This window comes from Carex rostrata, chromosome 9, assembly GCF_964058835.1.
Source record: "Carex rostrata chromosome 9, lpCarRost1.2, whole genome shotgun sequence".
NCBI lineage: Eukaryota > Viridiplantae > Streptophyta > Magnoliopsida > Poales > Cyperaceae > Carex > Carex rostrata.
The window spans coordinates 4,536,096-4,557,819 of record NC_135926.1 but is presented as its reverse complement, the minus strand read 5'-3'; the positions used below and the strand labels follow the sequence as shown (position 1 = coordinate 4,557,819).

General features: G+C 32.9%; 2 protein-coding genes across 2 annotated transcripts; both read left to right on the top strand.

Annotated features, from left to right (window-relative positions):
* Positions 1–503: 503 nt before the first annotated feature.
* LOC144559516 (low affinity sulfate transporter 3-like) lies at positions 504–6,864 on the top strand. Its single transcript, XM_078308565.1, has 12 exons — positions 504–1,017; positions 1,523–1,571; positions 1,655–1,862; positions 3,624–3,798; positions 4,016–4,081; positions 4,195–4,425; positions 4,513–4,639; positions 4,972–5,258; positions 5,617–5,810; positions 5,914–5,999; positions 6,101–6,177; positions 6,507–6,864. Exons 1-12 carry the CDS (start codon positions 739–741, stop codon positions 6,648–6,650), a joined length of 1,923 nt encoding a protein of 640 aa, XP_078164691.1. The 5' UTR covers positions 504–738; the 3' UTR covers positions 6,651–6,864.
* Positions 6,865–7,499: 635 nt separating this feature from the next.
* Positions 7,500–11,784, top strand: LOC144559424 (RNase L inhibitor protein-like protein). The gene is made up of 10 exons (XM_078308444.1): positions 7,500–7,696; positions 7,839–7,876; positions 8,322–8,374; positions 8,458–8,523; positions 9,001–9,041; positions 9,222–9,358; positions 9,726–9,816; positions 10,621–10,692; positions 10,958–11,070; positions 11,472–11,784. The coding sequence occupies exons 1-10, from the start codon at positions 7,617–7,619 to the stop codon at positions 11,630–11,632; spliced, it is 852 nt and encodes a 283-aa protein (XP_078164570.1). The 5' UTR covers positions 7,500–7,616; the 3' UTR covers positions 11,633–11,784.
* The last annotated feature ends 9,940 nt before the right edge of the window (positions 11,785–21,724 follow it).

Here is a 21,724-nt window from a genome sequence, read left to right as displayed (position 1 = left end):
CGATTGTCCAGGTTCAAACTCAAAATTTGAGTTACCTTAAGTGATACGAATCCCACCTCTCCAGTGTCTCCACCCTTCCCCCTCTGTGTTTGGACTCTTTGAGATAAATCAAATTTTAAGTTTGAATTTGGATCGTTCGATCATAATCCATAATTATCTAGATCCATTCGATCCAAGGTAGAATATGAGTCCTTTAACATTTGTGCTAAAGCCATTGACAACAGCTATCAAGTTTCAACAAAAAGAAAATGTAACATTTCTGCTGAAGCAGATCGGACAGTCCGGATCTGAACTCAAAATTTAGCTCCGGGGATATGAATCTCCTAATCCTTATCCGGCCTTAAGAATATAATTACTAAATTCAAATCATTCGTAAGCTATTGCACGAATCTCAAAGCGGAGTTTCTATATCATCGAATTCTTTTGATTTGATTGGAATTAAATCTAGACCGTTCTTTCTCAACTGTACAGGTACCTGAGGGGATATGGCCCCTCCCCTCTCCAATCATCAAGCCAACACCCAGCATCGAAATTCCTCTATAAATGCCACTCACAAGTTTCCGCATCTTGTATCACTTTCAAGAGTGAGAGAAAACCCAAGTCCGATGCCTAATTTGCATCTCTTTCAAAATTGGTCGATTTCGATAAGAAGAATCTTTGATGGCTACACTACCATAGAGAGATTTCCTTATCTCTCTCTCCCTCTCTAAAAGAGTTCACCCAAACACTTCAGTTGCCATGGATACCATGGAACATGATACTGCTGTTCCAGCGTTTTCAAAGAATGCAATGGTTCTTGACTCGCCGGAGCCTCCTTCAGTATGGAAAGAGGTGGCCGGTATGGTGAAAAATGCGTTTATTCCAAGAGACAATAAACCGTTTTCACCATCTTCCTTCTTCTCTTCATGCATTAAAGGCCTATTCCCAGTGCTTCAATGGGGAAGAAATTATAATTTGAAGTCATTTAGGAGTGACTTAATGGCTGGTCTCACTCTTGCTAGTCTTGGCATTCCTCAGGTACACTTTTCTTATCTTTTGAAAACTTTTGAAATCTTTTGAGAACATATCGTTTAACCCCCCTCGTATTTTATTGAAATTATCTGCTTTATTAGCACGTATTACTACTCAGTAATATTTTATTTGGATTTTATTGTTCGTGACTTGCTTCATGAAAATTATTCTGGATCTTTTAAAATTGCTGGGATATTTTTATTACTATTTTTATACCAAAGTTGGCTGAACCCTGCTACATCTTATGAATAAATAAAGTATGAAAAAAATAAAATAAAAAGGAAATCTTTCCAACCAAGTTTAATTGATTCATTTTTATAAGCCAGAGTGTGAGTGTCGTATGTATGAAAACATAACAAAAGGTGAAATATGTCTTTTACTTTTATTATCGAGCTCATGTATTGAGCCTTTAAGCTACGAGGACAAGGTAGATATCTCCCAATTAAATTATACATCTACTTGTACTAACTTATTAATTAATTAATTAATGCTTTTATTTTAATCTTTGTAGAGTATTGGATATGCAAACCTAGCCAAACTTGATCCTCAGTATGGTCTCTGTAAGTATAAAATTTCAGGTTCAATTATTTGTTTTTTTCTTTCTTCTTATTAACTAACTAAATTAATTCTTGTGCCATAAAAGATACAAGTGTTGTGCCACCTCTGATATATGCGGTAATGGGGAGTTCACGGGAGATAGCTATCGGCCCTGTGGCAGTGGTTTCTCTCCTTCTCTCTTCCATGATTCAAAAAGTTGTTGATCCAACGGTGGATGTGGATACATACCACAAGTTGGTTTTCACCGTTACATTCCTTACTGGCATCTTTCAAGCTTCCTTCGGCCTTTTGAGGTGTCCTCCATCTCTAACCTTTATTTTAGCACTTACTATTTCTAATAATAAATAGAAAAACTGTAAATTTTGGTCCTTTAATAATAACAAATTAATAATAGTCTTCTCTGACCTTTATATACACCAAATTAATTATATAACTTACAAAAAACATCAAACTAGTTCTTGGACTTTGAAAAAAATAATTAATCTCTGAACTTACTAAAAACTAACTTTTAAACTTCTCTCAAAATATTCAAGTTAGTCATTTCTTTTCTTCCCCAAAGGATAAATTTGGATCTCGCTGAGAAGTCCTATGACTAGGGTATTTTTTTTTTTTTAAAGCCCATTTGTTTACCAAATGATAATTCAAAGATTCAATTTGACTCTCTTGGAGAAGTCCGATGATCAACTGCAATCTAATTTCTTCAAATACACACTAACAATTTCATTGATAAAAAATGGACTTGCAACGGATCAAATGACTCTCCTTCTTAGAACTAAACTCATTTATTCTCATGAAATCACGTAAACTACTCTAATCAACTAATCATACTTCTCTACTCTCAAAAACACCCTATTACCTCTTTCTCCATCTCCATCTACGACCCGGATCCGCTTTCGTCCAATAGCCGCCGTGCTCCAACTACCGGATTTCCGCATTCCGATCAAGATGAGGGTAAAGACTCTACACTTCAAGTTCTGACGATACCACACTTTCGACTTCGATCAGCTCGGCTCCCTCCCCTCTCTCTCATTCTCTTCTCCGCTTGAGGAAATAGAGATGAGAGAGGGGGAAGGATATCGCTATGTCAAAGAATGAAAACTAGGAGTGGAACGGAGAGAGGTGGAAGATGAAGAAGGGAACAGCTACGGCTAGAGTTTCTTCCTTTTTTTTTTCTTCTAATTGGGCCTCTTTCCGAGTCCAACTGCAATCTAATTTCATAGGCGAATTTGTTTTCTTTAAAACAAGTTGTAGAACCAATACTTGAATTATATATCCCTAGAAAATAAATTAGATCCCCATTGTTCACTTTCAAAATTATGGGAACTTTAGTTACTTGTATTTATGCCATTTGTTATAATAACTCTTCACTGATACATATAACCACATAAGCAACCACAGGCTTAGCTAATTATATTTAATTCCCACCAAAAGAAGAAAGAGAATGTATCCGCTACTTTTCCAAAAGAAAGTAAAGTCCTATTATTCCAATTAAGACGAACAGATTAGGAATTAGAATTCAAATACCTTTTATGTGAATCTGATCCGTTCGTTTTTTTTACGGTACGATTTGGAATAGATTTTCCCTACTTTTCCTTTTAAAATAGTAGGTGATACTGTTCGTGAAAGAGACATGCACCTAAAGAAAAAATAAGTGACCTGGAAAGCCAAATCTAGATTATATGTCATATACATTCTATTAAGTATCATGTCTATTACAGATTACTGTTTAGTGCAGCATGCTTAGGCTTTATATTCCTTGAGTCTATCTGTATCATGTAATGAACTTTTTGGGTCTAATTTTAGCTTGCATGCTTTTCACAATTTCACTTGTATGATCTAAATCTACAAATCATTAGATTTGGTCCAATTATACTTTCAGAATATATAGGTTTACTTCGATGGTCATTTTGATAACAGCACTTATATCTGCAAAATTGCTCTGGTACAACTTGCTACCAAGGAGCCTTCTAAGTTAAATTCTATGCATACTATGTTTATTACATTAGCTAAGTCAAAGATGCATTACATTGTATTTTTCTTTGTTGTTTTGTTAGACTAGGATTCCTTGTGGATTTGCTATCTCATGCGGCTATAGTCGGGTTCATGGCCGGAGCAGCTATTGTGATCGGCTTGCAACAGTTGAAAGGGCTACTTGGACTCAGTCACTTTACAAACAGTACAGATGTGGTTTCTGCCATGAAAGCTGTCTCTTCTGCAGTTCATCAACCGGTAAATCTATATGAAGCCATACAATGGGACATTCCAAAATGGGGATTTTAATAACAACAATTTAAGGTCTTATCACAATAAAAGTTAGATTTACAAACTGAAGGTCGGTTTTGGCTTTTACCAATTGATTTACAAACCCTAATTTCAAAATGAAAAACACTGAAGTTATATTAAGTGAAAATGTTTGAACTAATTATAATTTTTTTTTTTATTACAGTGGCACTCTGGCAATTTTCTCATCGGATGCTCGTTCCTCATACTAATCCTCATCACAAGATTCATAGTAAGGATAAGAATTAACTGAATCATTGTCCTCCTTTTAGAGGCCAAATTTTTTTGAAACATTATACATTCCCATTAATTATATTTAACAATATAAGAGTAATTAAAACATAGGCGAGGAGGAATAAGAAGTTTTTCTGGCTATCAGCAATTGCACCCCTCCTCTCTGTAGTTCTCTCGACTCTTATAGTCTTCATCACAAGATCTGATAAGCACGGTGTCAAGATAATACAACATGTGCATGGAGGCCTAAATCCAAGCTCTGTGAAGCAAATACAGCTCACACAACCATATGTAGTGGAATGTGCCAAGATTGCACTAGTATGCGGAGTTATTGCACTCACGGTATTTGTTCTCTCTTTTGAACTTCATACATTAAAGGATGCTGCTGTGTGATAAATCACTTATTTAGTATATTAATTGGAGTTTTAGGAGGCAATTGCTGTTGGAAGATCATTTGCATCGCTGAGAGGTTATCATCTCAATGGCAACAAAGAGATGATGGCAATGGGTTTCATGAATGTAGCTGGATCTTTATCATCATGTTATGTTGCCACTGGTTAGTTTTCATTATAGAATATTACCAGTAATTATGCTTCAGGCGACTTATGCATAATATATAAATTAGCAAATGTTGACACAAGAGGCTAAATAATCAACCTGATATCGAGTTATCCAATTTTGAATATATCCTTTCATTCACTCCCAAATAATTGTAGAGACCCAAAGGATCCCTTTTGCTTAAAAATCACATTAATTCGTAACATAAAATATGAGACCAACATAATTACACTATTTTCCTTCAGTAGTCTTTAAATTGTGATTTATTTGTTCATCTATGTTGATCTACAGCTTTGTAGTCAGTTAATAAAAAAATAAAAATACATGCAGGATCTTTCTCGCGGTCCGCAGTCAATTTCAGTGCAGGTTGCAAAACAGCTGTTTCAAACATAGTCATGGCAGCAACTGTATTTCTCACACTGCAACTTTTAACACGGCTATTGTACTACACCCCTGTAGCTATACTCGCATCTATTATTCTGTCAGCCCTGCCAGGATTAATTGATTATAAGGAAGCAATGAGCATATGGAAGATCGACAAAATGGACTTTCTGATTTGCTTGGGAACTTTCTTAGGTGTTTTATTCGGATCAGTTGAAATCGGCCTTTCTATTGCGGTATGATCATCAATTTTCGTTGACATTTTCAGTAAATGCTTTACTTTAATACCATCTCCTTTTTATATAATAATGTACGGGCTTCCTGTCCCTTTAATCGTCTTGTAAGTCCTCTGCTTTTGTTTAATTTAACTGATATTGACTAAAGGGAGCCTTGCAACGATATGAGAGGTTCTAGTGAAATCCAACCACATAGTACCAAAAACCTAAATACATGTACCTGTTAACTGGTGTCATTTTACCCCCAATTTAAATAAAGGAAGTGTACAGTACAGAATTCTCCATAACATAGAACCATGAGATATCTATATCTACATAGCTCACTGAGGCTTATGTGACCCTGTACCTTCTTTTGCAGATAATCATCTCCTTTGCAAAGATTGTTATAAGAGCAATACGACCCAGCATGGAAGTTCTTGGAAGAATAGAAGACACTGAGATCTTTTGTAGCATCAGACAGTATCCTATGGCGATTCCAACACCGAGTGTACTTCTAATGCGTATTGATTGCTCTTTTCTCTGTTTCATGAATGCCAATTTCATAAGAGAAAGGTAAATTGTTTTCTAGTGCATGTTCATTTTATTCAGTTGATATACTATCGGTATTTAATAAAGTCAAAACTGAAATGAAAATCTCCCCAATTCGATTAAACAGGATTATAAGATGGGTAACAGAAGAATGTGACACAATGAAAGAAAAGGCCGGAGACAAGCTCCAATCGATCATTATTGACATGTCAAGTGAGAATTAACATATTAATCATATCTTTTACAGTCTTTATTTCTTATTGAAAGGTATTGAAATAACCACCTCTGTTTTGTATGTTTTCGCCTCGCCTCAGATGTGATGAATATCGACACCTCAGGACTCGCCACATTAAAAGAAATACACAAGGAACTAGTCTTTCTTAATTTACAGGTCAGATAGTTCAAACACAAATCCTCAAGGAAAAAAAGAAGCAAAGATTGCACGTTCTTTTTCCCTCTGTTTTTGGTACCTACCAATCAGTATCAATAATACCCAGTTCCAATATGCTGAAATTCTCATTTAATTATCTTCTTATGTTCCACTCTGGTTAAATGTCATAATTATGTGTCCGATTTGATACCAGTTCATACTTATATTATGGACTTCTTATATAAAAATGTCATAATTATGTGTACGAAGTATCCAGAATTTGCTTTCCTTGGATAAAGCAAACTTACATTATGGACTTCTTATATAAAAATCATCATTGCAAATTGCAGGTGGCTATTGCTAATCCATCATGGACAGTAATTCATAAAATGAAGATTGCTGGACTTACTGATAAAATTGGAGGTGACTGGATCTTTTTGACAGTAGCAGATGCAATGCAGGCTTGTCTTTCTTGTAAGAGAGACAGCGTTTGATAAAACTAATAACATAAACCTTCTTAATAACATATTCTCCTCCTAAAATGTTTTCTTTTCATTTCTTCCTTAACAAAGTATTTAGCATGTGTGGATGTGTAGCCATGCTGATACATGATAGTGTATTAAGAGAACATTTCTGTGTACTGTACTGTTGTGGAACACTGGGTACAAAAAATACTATGTTTCAATATATAAACGGCCTGTTGTACTATAACTTATCTTGCATGATTATCTGATTGTATTATTCTTTTAGCTTTTTATTTTTTATTTCCAGCATGCAACAGCATTGGAAGTTTCCAATTGATGTTATCAGAATATAAAATCGTATTTAGATATGATTAAATTTTGAAAGCCCTCAAATTGAGATGGCAGGAATTTAATTTCCAAAATCACCTAATTGAAGTCAATATTTGGATAGTAATTGGCAGCTAAAAGTTGGGGGCTCTAGAAATAAAACGAAGAAGAAATTATATAAAAGATGAGTCGGCAAAAGGAGAATGTTTTATTGTGCATAAAAGATGCAAATGAGTCGGCAAAAGTCTAAAGGAGATGCTCTGTAAAAATTCGATTAATTAGAAAATTTGAGACCTATATCATTTCCAGATAAAATTCAACAATGTTGATCAAATGTATGCAACGTTCAAGTAAAATTAGGCTTTTGACTCGCATCTACACAAAAAAGGCCTCTTGTAAAAACAACCTCTTTGACCAACTGACCAAGTGCTTTCTTTAAATTAGAGAGAGCCTGGTTGTAACCAAACAGCCCATAATATTTAACAGAATAATTCAAATAGGCCGATATGAAAATTCTGTACTGGGCTGAAGCAAGAGAACAGAATCTGAGCACTAAGCCTACCATCACTGCAACAGCGTTAGGCCTGTCGGTTGTTGGTACTCGGTGCTATTAAGAGAAAAGAGTCACACCGCCGCTCGCGTCTTCAGGCCGATTCTCCGGCAAGTCCGATGGGATACAATCGCTCCAGGCGGTCACGGGGAGCTTCCTCTCATCGGGAGAAGACCAGAACCGACCGGGAGCTCTCCTTGTAATCCTTGTGTTTTTTTTTTAATATTTCTGCTTCTTTTATGGAGATAGTCCAAGAGAAACCTTTCTAAGCAAGAGATAAAAGATGTGATTTCTTATTTTGGTGAGGAAAAAGTATTGATATGTTATTGTTGCGTGTGCAGGGATGATGAGGCTGGTACATCGCTGCCGAGGCAAGAAGGTTTTTTGTTTTTCTCTCTCTTTCTTACTTTCTAAAGTTTTGGTTTTCAAGTGCTTTACTGGTAAGGAGTATTAGAATTTTTATGTAGTGAAGTTCATGATTCAGTTTGAGAAAATTAACTCACCGGGGATGATCACTTATCATCCTTTATGCTAGTAGTTATTGTTAATTGGGCTCTTGCAATTAGTGAATTTAACAAGCTTTACTTAGCAAAATTACTACTCAAAGAGGAAGCAATCGGGATTTGGGGATGATTTCCATTGCTTCTAAAATAAAAATAAATTTGGTTATGGAAATTTTCAAGCTATTTCCACTTCCATTTTTTTGTAGAGTCCCATTTTCAATATTTCTAAAGAAATGCAGGATTAAATGAAATCACAACATCATTCGTTATTTTTTCTTACTTATTATATTATTATATTATTTGCATCTTTTGTTTTTGTAGTGGAAGAAAGTAAAGAGGAATCACAATCTCCGAAAATTCATCTTGCAATGTGGGTATGTTGAAAATGCATATGTTGCATAACAAATTAGAAACAGAAGTGCGCTATCAAACAAGAATAATTTGTTTCAATTTTCAGGATTTTGGGCAATGTGATATCAAGAGATGTACTGGTCGCAAGCTCTCCAGATTTGGCTTTCTAAGGGTCCTCTTTTTTTTCATGATCTTTGCTTGATTAACAGTTTTTGAATGGCTCATATAAAATTTTGCAGAATTCCCTGCCTGTTAGGCTTTGCAATGTTAGTTAGCCTTTAATACAATTCTTTTTAACAAGAACACTAGTTCTTATGAAGTGATATACACACAAACAACTATTATTTCTAAAGACATGATTAAATGATAAGGATCATATTATTTTTGTGTTATCTTTGTCACTACAATATAACCTTAATCCTTGTTAGTAAATACGAGTATCTGTCTTAAAGGATAACTAATTGTAGGTAGCATTTTCTACTTCATCAATGATGTATATATATTCCCAAATAATGGAAAAAAAAGTGTTATAGTTCTTCTTTAATTGCTTAATCTGATCATTGCTACATTTCCCTTGTAATAATCATAATAATAAATGTATTGTGAACAAATCTTGCTAATTAATTGTGAGCTCTTGGAAATATTGTAGGAGTTGCGCGTGACGAATAGTTTTGGAGGAGTTGTCTTAAGGTACTCCATTGACCCTCTCTATGCCCTAAGACAGTTGCCTGGGGGAAGAGGTGTAATCGCCCTTTATCTGGGAATGGCACAAAGCCTCTTGCACATTGGAGGGCTTATTGAAAATTTATATTTTGTTTGAATATACAAATGTTTTACTTATATCAGTTCTTATTTTCCTGCTTTTAACAGCCCAGTTGGTAAGCAGTGTGTATCAAAGGAAGATGGGGAGTTGATAAAAAGAAAAGGTTTGGCTGTGGTTGACTGCTCATGGGCCCGCTTAAATGATGTTCCTTTCATTAAGCTCCGCTGTGGGGCTCCCCGACTTTGTAAGTATTACTATCATATATAGACCAGGTTTTGGTAGCATACCAGTGAAATTTATCATATAGGCAAGTTAAAATGCATAGATCTGCCAGGTTATTTACAATTGGAGAAGTTTTCAGTACTCTAGCACAGAAATTATCACACACTTTCTTCTGTAATTTTTAAAAATACTTAACCATCCTCTCTTGATCATTTAAGAGAGTTAAATGACTAAAGGAGATTCTGTTTGTGCTGGTGTTTGGCAACTTGGAATATATTATATGTTTGTTATTTACTTGGCAAAATTGATTTTAATTGGGTGTATAGAATTTTTCTCATTCTGCAGGATTTATGTGATGCAAATGTTCTATAACTTTATGTTAAATGCAGTGCCCTGGTTGGTGGCAGCAAATCCTGTTAATTATGGCCGACCATGTGAGTTGTCTTGTGTTGAAGCATTGTCAGCTGCACTTATAATTTGGTACTTCTTCTTGACCCAATTATATTCCAAGAATACTTAGATTTTGTCAATAACACCTGATAATTTATGGTATTTTTTCTTAACCAAATTAAACGTTAAGAATACTTTACTTTTTTGTCAGTGATGCTAGAGAAGAAATCACAATGACAATTATTCACAATATTGACATGTTTCTGGAAGCCAGTGAAAAGTATTCCAAGACTTAAAATTAAAGGTTCTTAATGCAGATTGTTGCATGTTGCCCAATTAGTGGTAAGATGGACACGAAATCTCAATACTGTTTGATTTGCATAATCTATGAGCCATCTGGATGGCATCCCGAATGATGTGTTTTTTGGGACTTCCTATGAAAATTGATAAAATTCTCAAGATGTGACCATTTTGAATGATTGTATCCCTAGTTTCACTTGACCTGCTTGGATCTGACCAGACCTGTAAAATTATTAATAATAGAGGAACAGGTCTAACCAGACTTGAAACGTTGCACCACTGGTCCCGACAAGAATGGAAACTCTTGATCGGGACTTAGTTGTACTGTGTTTTGCATAAAATTGTGTTGAGCATGTGCATTACATGACAGACTGACAGTAGTTTGAGGAGTATTAATACAATATATAAAGATAGATTAAAACCGTATGTCAACGCAATTTTTTAGATTTTATGGAGATAGTGGAAACTTCTGAATTATGAGAAGAAACCATATCAGTGCTATATTTTAGATTTTATGGCGGGGGCAATTTGATTGGAATTTAATTATTATATTGTTACTTGATATCTTATATTGTTATACCCTTTTTTGCACAGTGGGGAGAAGGAGATGGGAAATCTACTCTTGAGTAAATTTAAATGGGGCCATTCATTTTTGTCTGTGAACAAGTAAAGCTTTCTCAATCTTCTTTAACAGTTTAATTTTAAATTTTTTAAATATGCACTAACTATTCTCTACTCGAGAGAGGTACTTTACTATTGTCTCTCTTTTTTTTTTAGTACTTCACTATTGTCATTTTCATCAGATAACTATTGTGTTCATCTAACTTCTCTTTGCTTTATTCGTGACATGTATTATTGTGGGAATAAGATTTGCATTCGAAAATTTTAATTCAGAAAGTTCGAAATAATAATTACTGTTTTGAATATGCAGAGAACTACTGAGAGCATATTCACACTGTGAGAATGGCTCTGAAATCATCTCTGTTCAGAATTCCTGGTTGTCACAAAATTCTAAAATTTCAATGCCTATTCCTTCTTCAGATGGTAGCGTATTCAATTACTCTGCTTTTCACTTTGTTAAATAATTCAAATGGAATTAAAAGTGTAGTATCCTTGTAATTATACTTCACTATAAGTACTTTTGTTAGAAATTGACACCATCACTTGTAAAATATTCTCTTTGGCTTTAAATTTGCTATATAGCCCCAAAATGACCTTGTATATTTTTTATCAATTCTCATGAAATTTCAAAAGTAAAATTTTAGAATGATAATTCTAAGCCAAAAGGCATAATTTAAAAAAGTGTGGGCAACTTAAGTGAAAAGCAAAGTTCTGTATTACATGTCACTCTAATGACCCAAGGACTTGATTAATTGGCCATAAATTGAATATTAGTAGAATATGTTGGTTTTTTGAAATTTCTAAATTAGTTAACTTATTGTTAGATGGACAATTGGACAAAAAGGATCAGAATGCAAAAGAAGAGGCATCAGAATGTGAATCTGATGAAGATGAAGGTTTGCCACCACTCGAAAAGAATTTGAACCATCTGGCACTCGACGACGACGAAAGTGAAGATGAGGAAAGTGAAGAAGAGAGCGAGTAAATTAGAGAAAAATAAGAACATAACTTTTTCGTGTGGTACTGAGCCTGTAAGATTTTATCTAGAGTTTTTTTTTTTTAGTTTTAAATTTGCAATGTCCTGAGTTTGCAATAGAGATAAGTGTGTTTTAAATAAAAGCTTGTTCATTCGGAAAGTTAATTTCCTTTCAGCTTAGGATTATATTGTTAGCTTATTGTGCTCTAAATTTTTACAGAATGATCGAAAAGAATTAACATTTATCATTGTAATTTTTGTTATTTATGCCAATTTGGTGCTATCTTAATATCACATCAAAAAATTCAACAAAACGTCAATGTGTAACAGAAGCCAGGCAAAAATTGAAATCGTAGGAACTGTAATGTTGTTTGTTGGTTTGTATAATTCTGTCTCCATTTTTACGAGTAAAATGAAAACGGGTAATACAAATTGCAACCATTAACGACTGAAGCTAGAGCTTGAAAGCTCTGAGGGACAAAATAGTGAAATGCTTGGTATAGGACGAACCAAGTGTCAACAAAATGTTTATAACACCAACTGGAAGTTCTAGTTAAGTTACTACCACCAAAAATGCATTTCGTCTAAATAAACTAAATTTGAGTTATTTGGAAATCCTTTGTTGCAATAACAAAGTAAGCAGATAGAGGCTGGTTCTGAATTTTTAAATGGTTACAGCGCACCATGGTCTTGAAGACTACTGGTTTTATTTATGAAGCGATTAAGTAAAAAAGTATATACTTGCAATTTAATCATCAATTTTTTTTTTAAACAAGCAGTGTTCTACCATTTCTCCTTGATTCAAGCCTCCTAATGGCCCATTTTGCATAGCGTGGAGTTTATTTCAAGGTCAAACAGTCAATACAGGGTATAATGTCTGTAGAGATAACAAAAGGAGAAATAGCATGACATGGTTGATCCGATCAGCATCGCCACCGAATCATGTCATCACATTTCTCAATATCAAAATAAAGTTTCCTGTGGCGTTCAATCTTATCTTAAAATATAAAAAGTCAATGTTTTTTTTTTGACATATTAAAAGCGTTTTGATTTGTGACAGCAAATGTATCGTGGAAGAAGCTGGATCAAACAGTTATAAATGGGTGATTTATTAACAATGACTGTCTCAGTATAAAATATTTTTTAATTTGAAAATCTGACAATTAGAATATAACCTAATTGCCAAATAACATAAAGATTGTAAGAAAATTAATTTAAGAAAAGCATTTTTAAAGTTGTCACTTAGCGGTTATTAATAAATTTCAACCCGTTATAAATATGAACACTTTCTCCCGAAATTTTTAAAAATACCATTTTTTTTGAAATTATTAAACCAAAACACCAATTTCGGCTGGAAATTTTATATTTCGCATGGCCGCTTCCTGGGAAAGAGGGCACTTGGAACCGGACCGCTTCGATGGGAAGCGGGCAAATATATGGGCCGCTTCTAGGCCCAGCGGGCTGGCCGCTTTGGGGGCCAGCGGCCACAGTGGCCTTGTGGATAATTGTGTGCGCTATGAAATAATTTCTCTGTTGATTCGTAATTAATTCCCATAAAACTAGTACCATTGGATAATTGCCGAACCATCTAAATTGTTTGGGTCTTGGTGCAAACTATCAGTTTATTTTTTTAAAAAGAAAAAGAAAAGAAGATTACAAAAGCAAAAGAAAGTTGCCTTGTGGTCCCCACCAATTGAGCCCAGTCATGATGATGGCTTATCAAATAATTTATGCATTGCATTGCATTGTTGATTACCATTGGATATGTAATTATGTATTGCATTGTTGCAACTTATCAAACTAGTACCATTGGATATGTAATTATGTATTGCATTGTTGCAAGATAGCAAGTCCTATTAAAAAAAATATCAATCAAGCAAAGCAAGCAATAGACAGCTAACTTTATATGGTTTCCAATCCTGAGTTGCACCTAACAAGATATTTTAGTGCAAAATTAATTGCCTTCTTTTCATTAACAAGAAGAAAATAAATTAATAAAGTAATGAACAATGAATAAAAAACAGTACCACAGACCACCATCTTACAAGGCAAGAGTCAAATTCTAGATAAGGTGATATTCATTGCTTCTCGCTTCTTATTTTGCATTTAGGTATATCTCTGTTCTTATATCAAGCATGTTGATGGTTTTAATTAAAAGATAAAATTTCAAATTGAATATCAGTCTTCTGATTAAATCTTTTGATTCTATGCATTTTTTATGTGTTTTTACGTATATAAGTCTAAATTTATCTAGACACGTACTCGCTACATACAAATTGTATCATTTCTTTATTGGTCTTGATTTCTTTTGATTTTTTAAATATCATTTAAGAAACTTTTAAATTAATTGATAATCGATTGGTATAATCTCTTCATTTTTTTCTATTTTTTTACATCATTTGCGATTGTTATTTGTCATTTTGAATGAGATTTTTTTATATGAAAATATGTCAAAAAGATAAAAAAAAAATTATCATTGAATATATTATTTCATATGTCATTTAAGGTTATTTGTCATTTAGTCTAACTTTTTTTTTATGAAAATATGTCATTTTGTATCGAATATAATCTCTGATTAAATCTTCTCATTCTATAAATGTTTTTTTTATGTGTTTTTGCATATATAAGTCTAAATTTATTTAGACACGCACTCGTCAGATGCAAATTGTATCATTTTTATTGGTCTTGATTTATTTTGATTTTATAAATATCATATTTTTAAATTAATTGATAATCGATTGGTCATGTCTTCATTTCTTTCCTTTTTTTTACATCATTTAGGAATGTTATTTGTCATTTTGAATGAGATTATTTATAAAATCTAAAAATATGAAAAAATGCATTGCTAGAATTAATTCTAAAAATATGAAAAAGTGCATTGCTAGATTTATGAAAACAGGCAAATTGCATGTTTGCGAAGAGCTCACGTGCAAGTATTGTATAATGACGGCCTTTTAAATACAGCGCATAGTTAAAGAAATACAGCGCATTATTAAAGAAAGAATGACATAATTACATATCCAATGGTATATTGTTTGATAAGTATCTTGCAACAATGCAACAATGCAATACATAATTACATAGTGTGCAATACATAATTATTTGATAAGCTCATAGTGTCCAATGGTAATCAACAATGCAATGCAATACATAAATTATTTGATAAGCCATCATCATGACTGGGCTCAATTGGTGGGGACCACAAGGCAACTTTCTTTTGCTTTTGTAATCTTCTTTTCTTTTTCTTTTTCTTTTTAAAAAATAAATTGATATTTTGCACCAAGACCCAAACAATTTAGATGGTTCGGCAATTATCCAATGGTACTAGTTTTATGGGAATTAATTATGAATCAATAGAGAAACTATTTCATAGCGCACACAATTATCCACAAGACCACTGTGGCCGCTGGCCCCCAAAGCAGCCAGCTCGCTGGGCCTAGAAGCGGCCCATATATTTGCCCGCTTCCAAGTGCCCGCTTCCTGGGGAAGCGGCCATGCGAAATATAAAATTTTCAGCCAAAATTGGTGTTTTGGTTTAATTATTTCAAAAAAATGGTATTTTTAAAAATTTCGGCACTTTCTCGATTCCTTGAACTATACGTTGATAAGATGTATTCTCCGTGTAATTATATAAGATATGAAAAACGGCTGCGGCAGCCATTTTCATACTATGTGAACGTAAATTATGCAATTCAATAAAATTGGATTCCTTTCTTAACTCCTAAGGACAAGTAGAAGATCCACTTGGAAAAAAAAAAAACAAGCATTCATGTATGCTATTAAATGGTTTAAAGTCAGCATAAAATAAATAACTTAAAATAAACGCTTTCTTTCAAAAGTCCGATATTATTTTTTATTGTGTACAAGTTTGTAGGCAACCACTCTCACGGAAGCAGCTCAGGCTGGGAATGAAATGAAATTGATTTACAGAGCTGACGTTTCCTACTATTTTCATTGGTATGGTTAGATTGAAAATAGACTATTTTTAGAGTTAGGCTATTCGAAATAGTCTATTATGTGTTCGGTTGGATTTGAATAGCTAGAATAAGAAATCCAACTTATTTGTCTTTATTAGAATAGTATATTCCTACATAATTTATTTGATTGTAAAACAATAATAACTATAATAATCTATTATTATTAACTATTTTAATAAGACAAAGCTATTCTAATTATTCTCACAACCGCAATAAAGAGTATCGGCTGTCAATTTTAATTTAAAATGGATAGTATCATTCTCTCAAAAAACTAAAAATGGTAAAATCAGAATGAAATGTACTGGTCAGGAGCGGAACCATAATTAGTTTATTTAATAAGTTTGAGGAGTGTCACATGAACATTAATTCTTTGGTGGACAGTAGCCCCAGTAAGCAAATCAGATTTTATGGGAGGGTGCCTGGTCCTTGCTTGCACCCCCCTAGTTGAGCCCCTGGTGCCATCCGGCTGTGATGAGACGTATCATTCACATTCCGGTTGTGACGAAGTGTTTCGCCCACAAGCTTGAATTGTGGTCATGTGGTGCCTTATTCCATTGCAGATCTGGATGGAATGTTTCATCGAGGTCTTAATCTGGACGGTACGTTTCGTCACAGATGGATAAACCGGTACGCTTCATTTCGGTTGTTATTATTGAAAATTTTTAGAGAATGATACTATTCCTTTTTTCTTTTTTTTTAATGCTATGAATAAAAAATGGCTAAATGTCGGTAGAAAAATTAATATAGTTGAGTTGTCCAATCAAATTATAAACGTGTCCACCGAAATCCCATCTCACTTGGTTTAAGGAAGGGACAAAATTTAGATTATTTCATTTTGCAACATGGGTGGTACCGTATTTTAATTAACTTCTTTATAGGTGTTTCTTGTACTTGGAATTTTGTTTTTTTAAATATCCGTGTTGTATTTTATATTTATTGTAACCCCTTTTTCTCGTACTTTTTGTCTTTTTTTTTTTGAAAAACTTAGTAGAAGCTACTAAGTGAAAACTATATTTTCAGCAGCAAGAATCGAACCCTGGTTGTGCGGCACAAGAATCAAGACCCTTTACCACCACACCACTCTCCATTTATTTCTCGTACTTTTTGTCACTTCATAAAAAATGGAGAATGATTTTATCTTTTATAAGATTCAATCTAATTTCATACCAGAATTATTGGATTACGGACTCATGGTCAGCAGATTATTTACATCAATATTTTTTTACTATTTATTAAACCACTTTGAAAATCGCTGATCCAATAGTCCAGAAAATGTAAAATCAGCGATTTTTCAAAGTGGCTTAATAAATAGTAAAAAAATTTCAAAAAATGTAAAATTTGGTCTCCAAGCACATCTTAATATATATATCGCATCTAACAGTTTGGATTGACTATTCGGACTTTGAAAACAGAGATAAAGGATTTGAAAGATAGAGTGCATTTGAACCCTCCTCTATATATATATATATAGAGAGAGAGAGAGAGAGAGAGAATGGCTAAGCTCAAATCGTTTGTTCCTGGGCTCAGGAACAAACAATTGGGTTCTCCAATTTCCGATGTTCAAACGGCCGATCCAAACCGTTAGATGTTTAATCTATATTAAAATGTGCTTGGAGACAAAATTTTATATTTTTTGGAATTTGTTTACTATTTATTAAGAGGGTTTGAAAGTTGCTGTTTTTATTAAAATTCTGCACCATAAAAAAACAGCGACTTTCAAACCCTCTTAATAAATAGTAAAAAAATTCCAAAAAATATAAAATTTTGTCTCCAAGCACATTTTAATATAGATTAAACATCTAACGGTTTGGATCGGCCGTTTGAACTTCGGAAGTTGGAGAACCCAATCGTTTGTTCCTGAGCCCAGGAACAAACGATTTGAGCTTAGCCACGCTCTCTCTCTCTCTCTCTCTCTCTCTATATATATATATATAGAGGTTGGCTAAGATCAAAGTGGTAGTTCCTGAGCTTTGGTGCTACCAATTCGTTTTTCAATTTTCAAAGTTCAAAATGTCGATCCGAACTGTTCAAGTTGTTCTCCATATTAAATTGTGCTTGGAGACCAAATTTTACATTTTTCTGAATTTTTTTGCTATTTATTAAGCCACTTTGAAAACAGCTGATCCAACGGTGGCTTCTGATTTTACTGTTTTGTTAAGCCACCGTTGGATCAGCGATTTTCAAAGTGGCTTAATAAATAGTAAAAAAATTCAGAAAAATGTAAAATTTGGTCTCCAAACACAATTTAATATGGAGAACAACTTGAACGGTTCGGATCGACATTTTGAACTTTGAAAATTGAAAAACGAATTGGTAGCACCAAAACTCAGGAACTACCACTTTGATCTTAGCCAACCTCTATATATATATATACACCAAAATAACTTTATTTTTCTAAAAGTTTGATTTTTACTCTGTTCGCAGTTTCAAACTGTGGACACTCAAATTTGATTCGCAGTTTGAAACTGCGATCAGAATAAAAATTGAATTATTTGATTTTTTTTTTAAATGGTAAAAATAAAAATTTCCGTTCTAACTTCGGATGCACATTTAATCCAACCATCTTTTATAATTAAGATATTTGCTAATAATCTCTAGACTTAATTCGCCCACCAATAATAAAAATATGACGAGTGGTAATATTAGAAAATATTTTACGAATAGAACTAGAGTATTCTTAAACTCGTCAAATTTTTGGTGAGTTTAATTAATTTTAAACGACAAATTCAAACTATTAAAATTAACTACTTAACAAATTATGTGTTTACATGTAAAAAATAAAAATTAATTTTCAAATTGATTTAGTGTAAAATCAAAAGATACAAAAATAATTATAATAAATGTATTAATATTGACTTATAAATTTTCTTTACTACTTGATTTTATACTAGAATAATGCAAAAATTTATAAATTTTATATATAACATCACTCGTAAACTAAATTATTTGAACGGTTTAAATTCAATAAATTCCAAAATTGAATTTGTTAATGAATTTTTTTAATTTATAAATAGAGTGAGTCTATGGTACTATGCATATCACGATTTGGCCCGTGCTACAGCTCAATATTTGAGTTTTCAAAATTCTAATGGTCGATTCAAACTGTTCATCTTGTTCTCCATATTAATATGTATTTGGATACCAAATTTTACATTTTTTGAATTTTTTTTTACTGATTTTTTAGATTTATTGAAAATCACTGTTTTTGGATGGTCCAGAATTTTCAGATCAAGTGTTTTTCTAAATATCTAACAAATAGTAAAAAAATTTCAAAAAATATAAAATTTGGCCTCCAAACACATATTAATATGGAGAACAAGATGAAAAGTTCGAATCGACCATTAGGATTTTGAAAACTCGAATATTGAGCCGTAGCATGGGCCAACCCATAATATGCATAGTACCATAGACTCACTCTTTATAAATATTCTAGTTTTAGTCATGTTTTTATTGTATACAAGTAAACATAAGCGGCACCGGTAGAGAATTGAAACTTCACGTATATGTGTTGTTTGACCTGCGTTCTAGAACTTTATAAAGTCCACATATATACATCCTTCGATGAAAAATTGAATAATATCTCCATTCTCTACTAAAATGAATGATTCCTTTTATCTATTACTATTTGTAAAATCAGAAATCATTAAAAATTAAAAATTAAAAATCTTGTTAGAGTAAATATTGTTCACAATTTTTATGTCATTTTATTGATTTATAAGTGCCATCTATGAGTGTGAATCTTATTAAAATTCAAATAAAAACCTACAAATTCTAATAGCCTTGTACAAATTTATACGCAAATTTAACTATAAAATATATACAAATTTGAATTGTACAGAATTGATATTTTTACGGATACTTTGCACAGTGAAGGGACAGGTTGTGGATACTTTGCACAGTGAGATAACATGTCGTGGTAGGTGGTGCATCAAATTAGTTCACGCTCGTTAATATATGATTTACATTTTAAGCATGCTCATTAATATATATATATATATATATATATATATAGAGATAGGCTAATATACAATCGATTGCACCACGCCTCTCGTGCAACCAAGTGGTTTTCCGATTTTTAAAGTCCAAATGATCGATCCGAACCATTATATGTGTTCTCCATATTAAAATCTGCTTGGAGACCAAATTTTACATTTTTTGGAATTTTTTTACTATTTATTAAGCCACTTTGAAAATCGCTGATCCAACGGTAGCTTCTGATTTTTACTGTTTGGCAAGCCACCGTTGGATCAACGATTTTCAAAGTGGCTTAATAAATAGTAAAAAAATTCCAAAAAATGTAAAATTTGGTTTCCAAGCAGATTTTAATATGGAGAACACATCTAACGGTTCGGATCGATCATTTGGACTTTAAAAATTGGAAAACCACTTGGTTGCACGGGAGGCGTGGTGCAATCGATTGTATATTAGCCTATCTATATATATATATATATATATATATATAGAGGTTGGCTAAGATCAAAGTGGTAGTTCCTGAGCTTTGGTGCTACCAATTCGTTTTTCAATTTTCAAAGTTCAAAACATCGATCCGAACCGTTCAAGTTGTTCTCCATATTAAATTGTGCTTGGAGACCAAATTTTACATTTTTCTGAATTTTTTTACTATTTATTAAGCCACTTTGAAAATCGCTGATCCAACGGTGGCTTAACAAAACAGAAAAATCAGAAGCCACCGTTGGATCAGCTGTTTTCAAAGTGGCTTAATAAATAGTAAAAAAATTCAGAAAAATGTAAAATTTGGTCTCCAAGCACAATTTAATATGGAGAACAACTTGAATGGTTCGGATCGACGTTTTGAACTTTGCAAAATTGAAAAACGAATTGGTAGCACCAAAGCTCAGGAACTACCACTTTGATCTTAGTCAACCTCTATATATATATATATATAGTTTTTCATTTTGTGTATAAAACTTTAAAATAAACAATAATCGATTTTTAGTCCAGTGACAAGAATAATTTTTTGTATGAAAAGTAACATGTTCAAAAATCAAATATAAATCCTTAGTGAATATTTGAGTTGGAACTTGAAAGACTTGACCTCCAACCTTTAAAGGAAACACTACAAGATAACAAAATTAATTTTTGAATATTCCAATTTCTATATTTATTTCATCAAATTTTTTTCTATTTACTTGATAATTCTCAGTCTTGATTCTTGAAAATTAATTGTGTAATGCATATGCCATAAGATCGTTCTTTATTTTTATATTTTGTATAATATTTGGTTTTCATGGTAACAAAAATTGACTAATTAAGCGGACATTACTATATGCTTGTATTTCATGACTGGCTCGGATAAATACTGACGACAACAAATTTATTTTCCCTACAATTAAATGAAAAAAAGTTTTGAAGTTTCACGTTGATGATCTTGGAAAGAGCATTTAAAATAATTCATTACTTGACTTAGTAGACTATTTATAAATTGGAAAAAATTTCTAGTGCACCCATCAAAACTTTCAAAATAACCAATTTATCCATCAAAACATCTTAATATCCAATATACCCATCAAAATTTAACACTCTTTCTTCTATCCCCTTTTATATATTAAGTATATTATTTAGTTATTTTGAAAATTAAATTTACAACAATACCCCTTCTTGTCAAATTTCTATGGAGCCATTGCTAACTTGGGAGTTTGAAAGTCAGCAATCAAATCTCTCTTCCTCTGTCTATACTCAAACAACCTTGCAATTCTTTTTTGGAATCTTTTTTTTTACCTGCTGATTATTCTTCTTTACTAAAAGAACACCAATGGCAAGTCTTTCAACCATCAAGTTGTAAACTTTTGACCGAGCAAGTGGGAAGGTCGGTGACTCTTGCACCAAAAACTGATCTTTTGACATTGAATTGCCTATTTCTCAGTTGGGAAGTCCCGGATTGGTTGAATGTTCCTAATTCAAATCAAAGTGCCAAAGTATAGAGAGAGGAAGAGAGATTTGACTAATAACTTGTTGGAGCTATTGGAGCTTTGAGATCAGCTTCGACTACTTTAATTTGTGCGGTCCATATTTCATCCAAAAGATTCTTGATGCCTCTCACATGAATTAAATCATGATATGAGAAGAACTACGAATACAAGGTCTCTGCCATGTGCCTAGCATT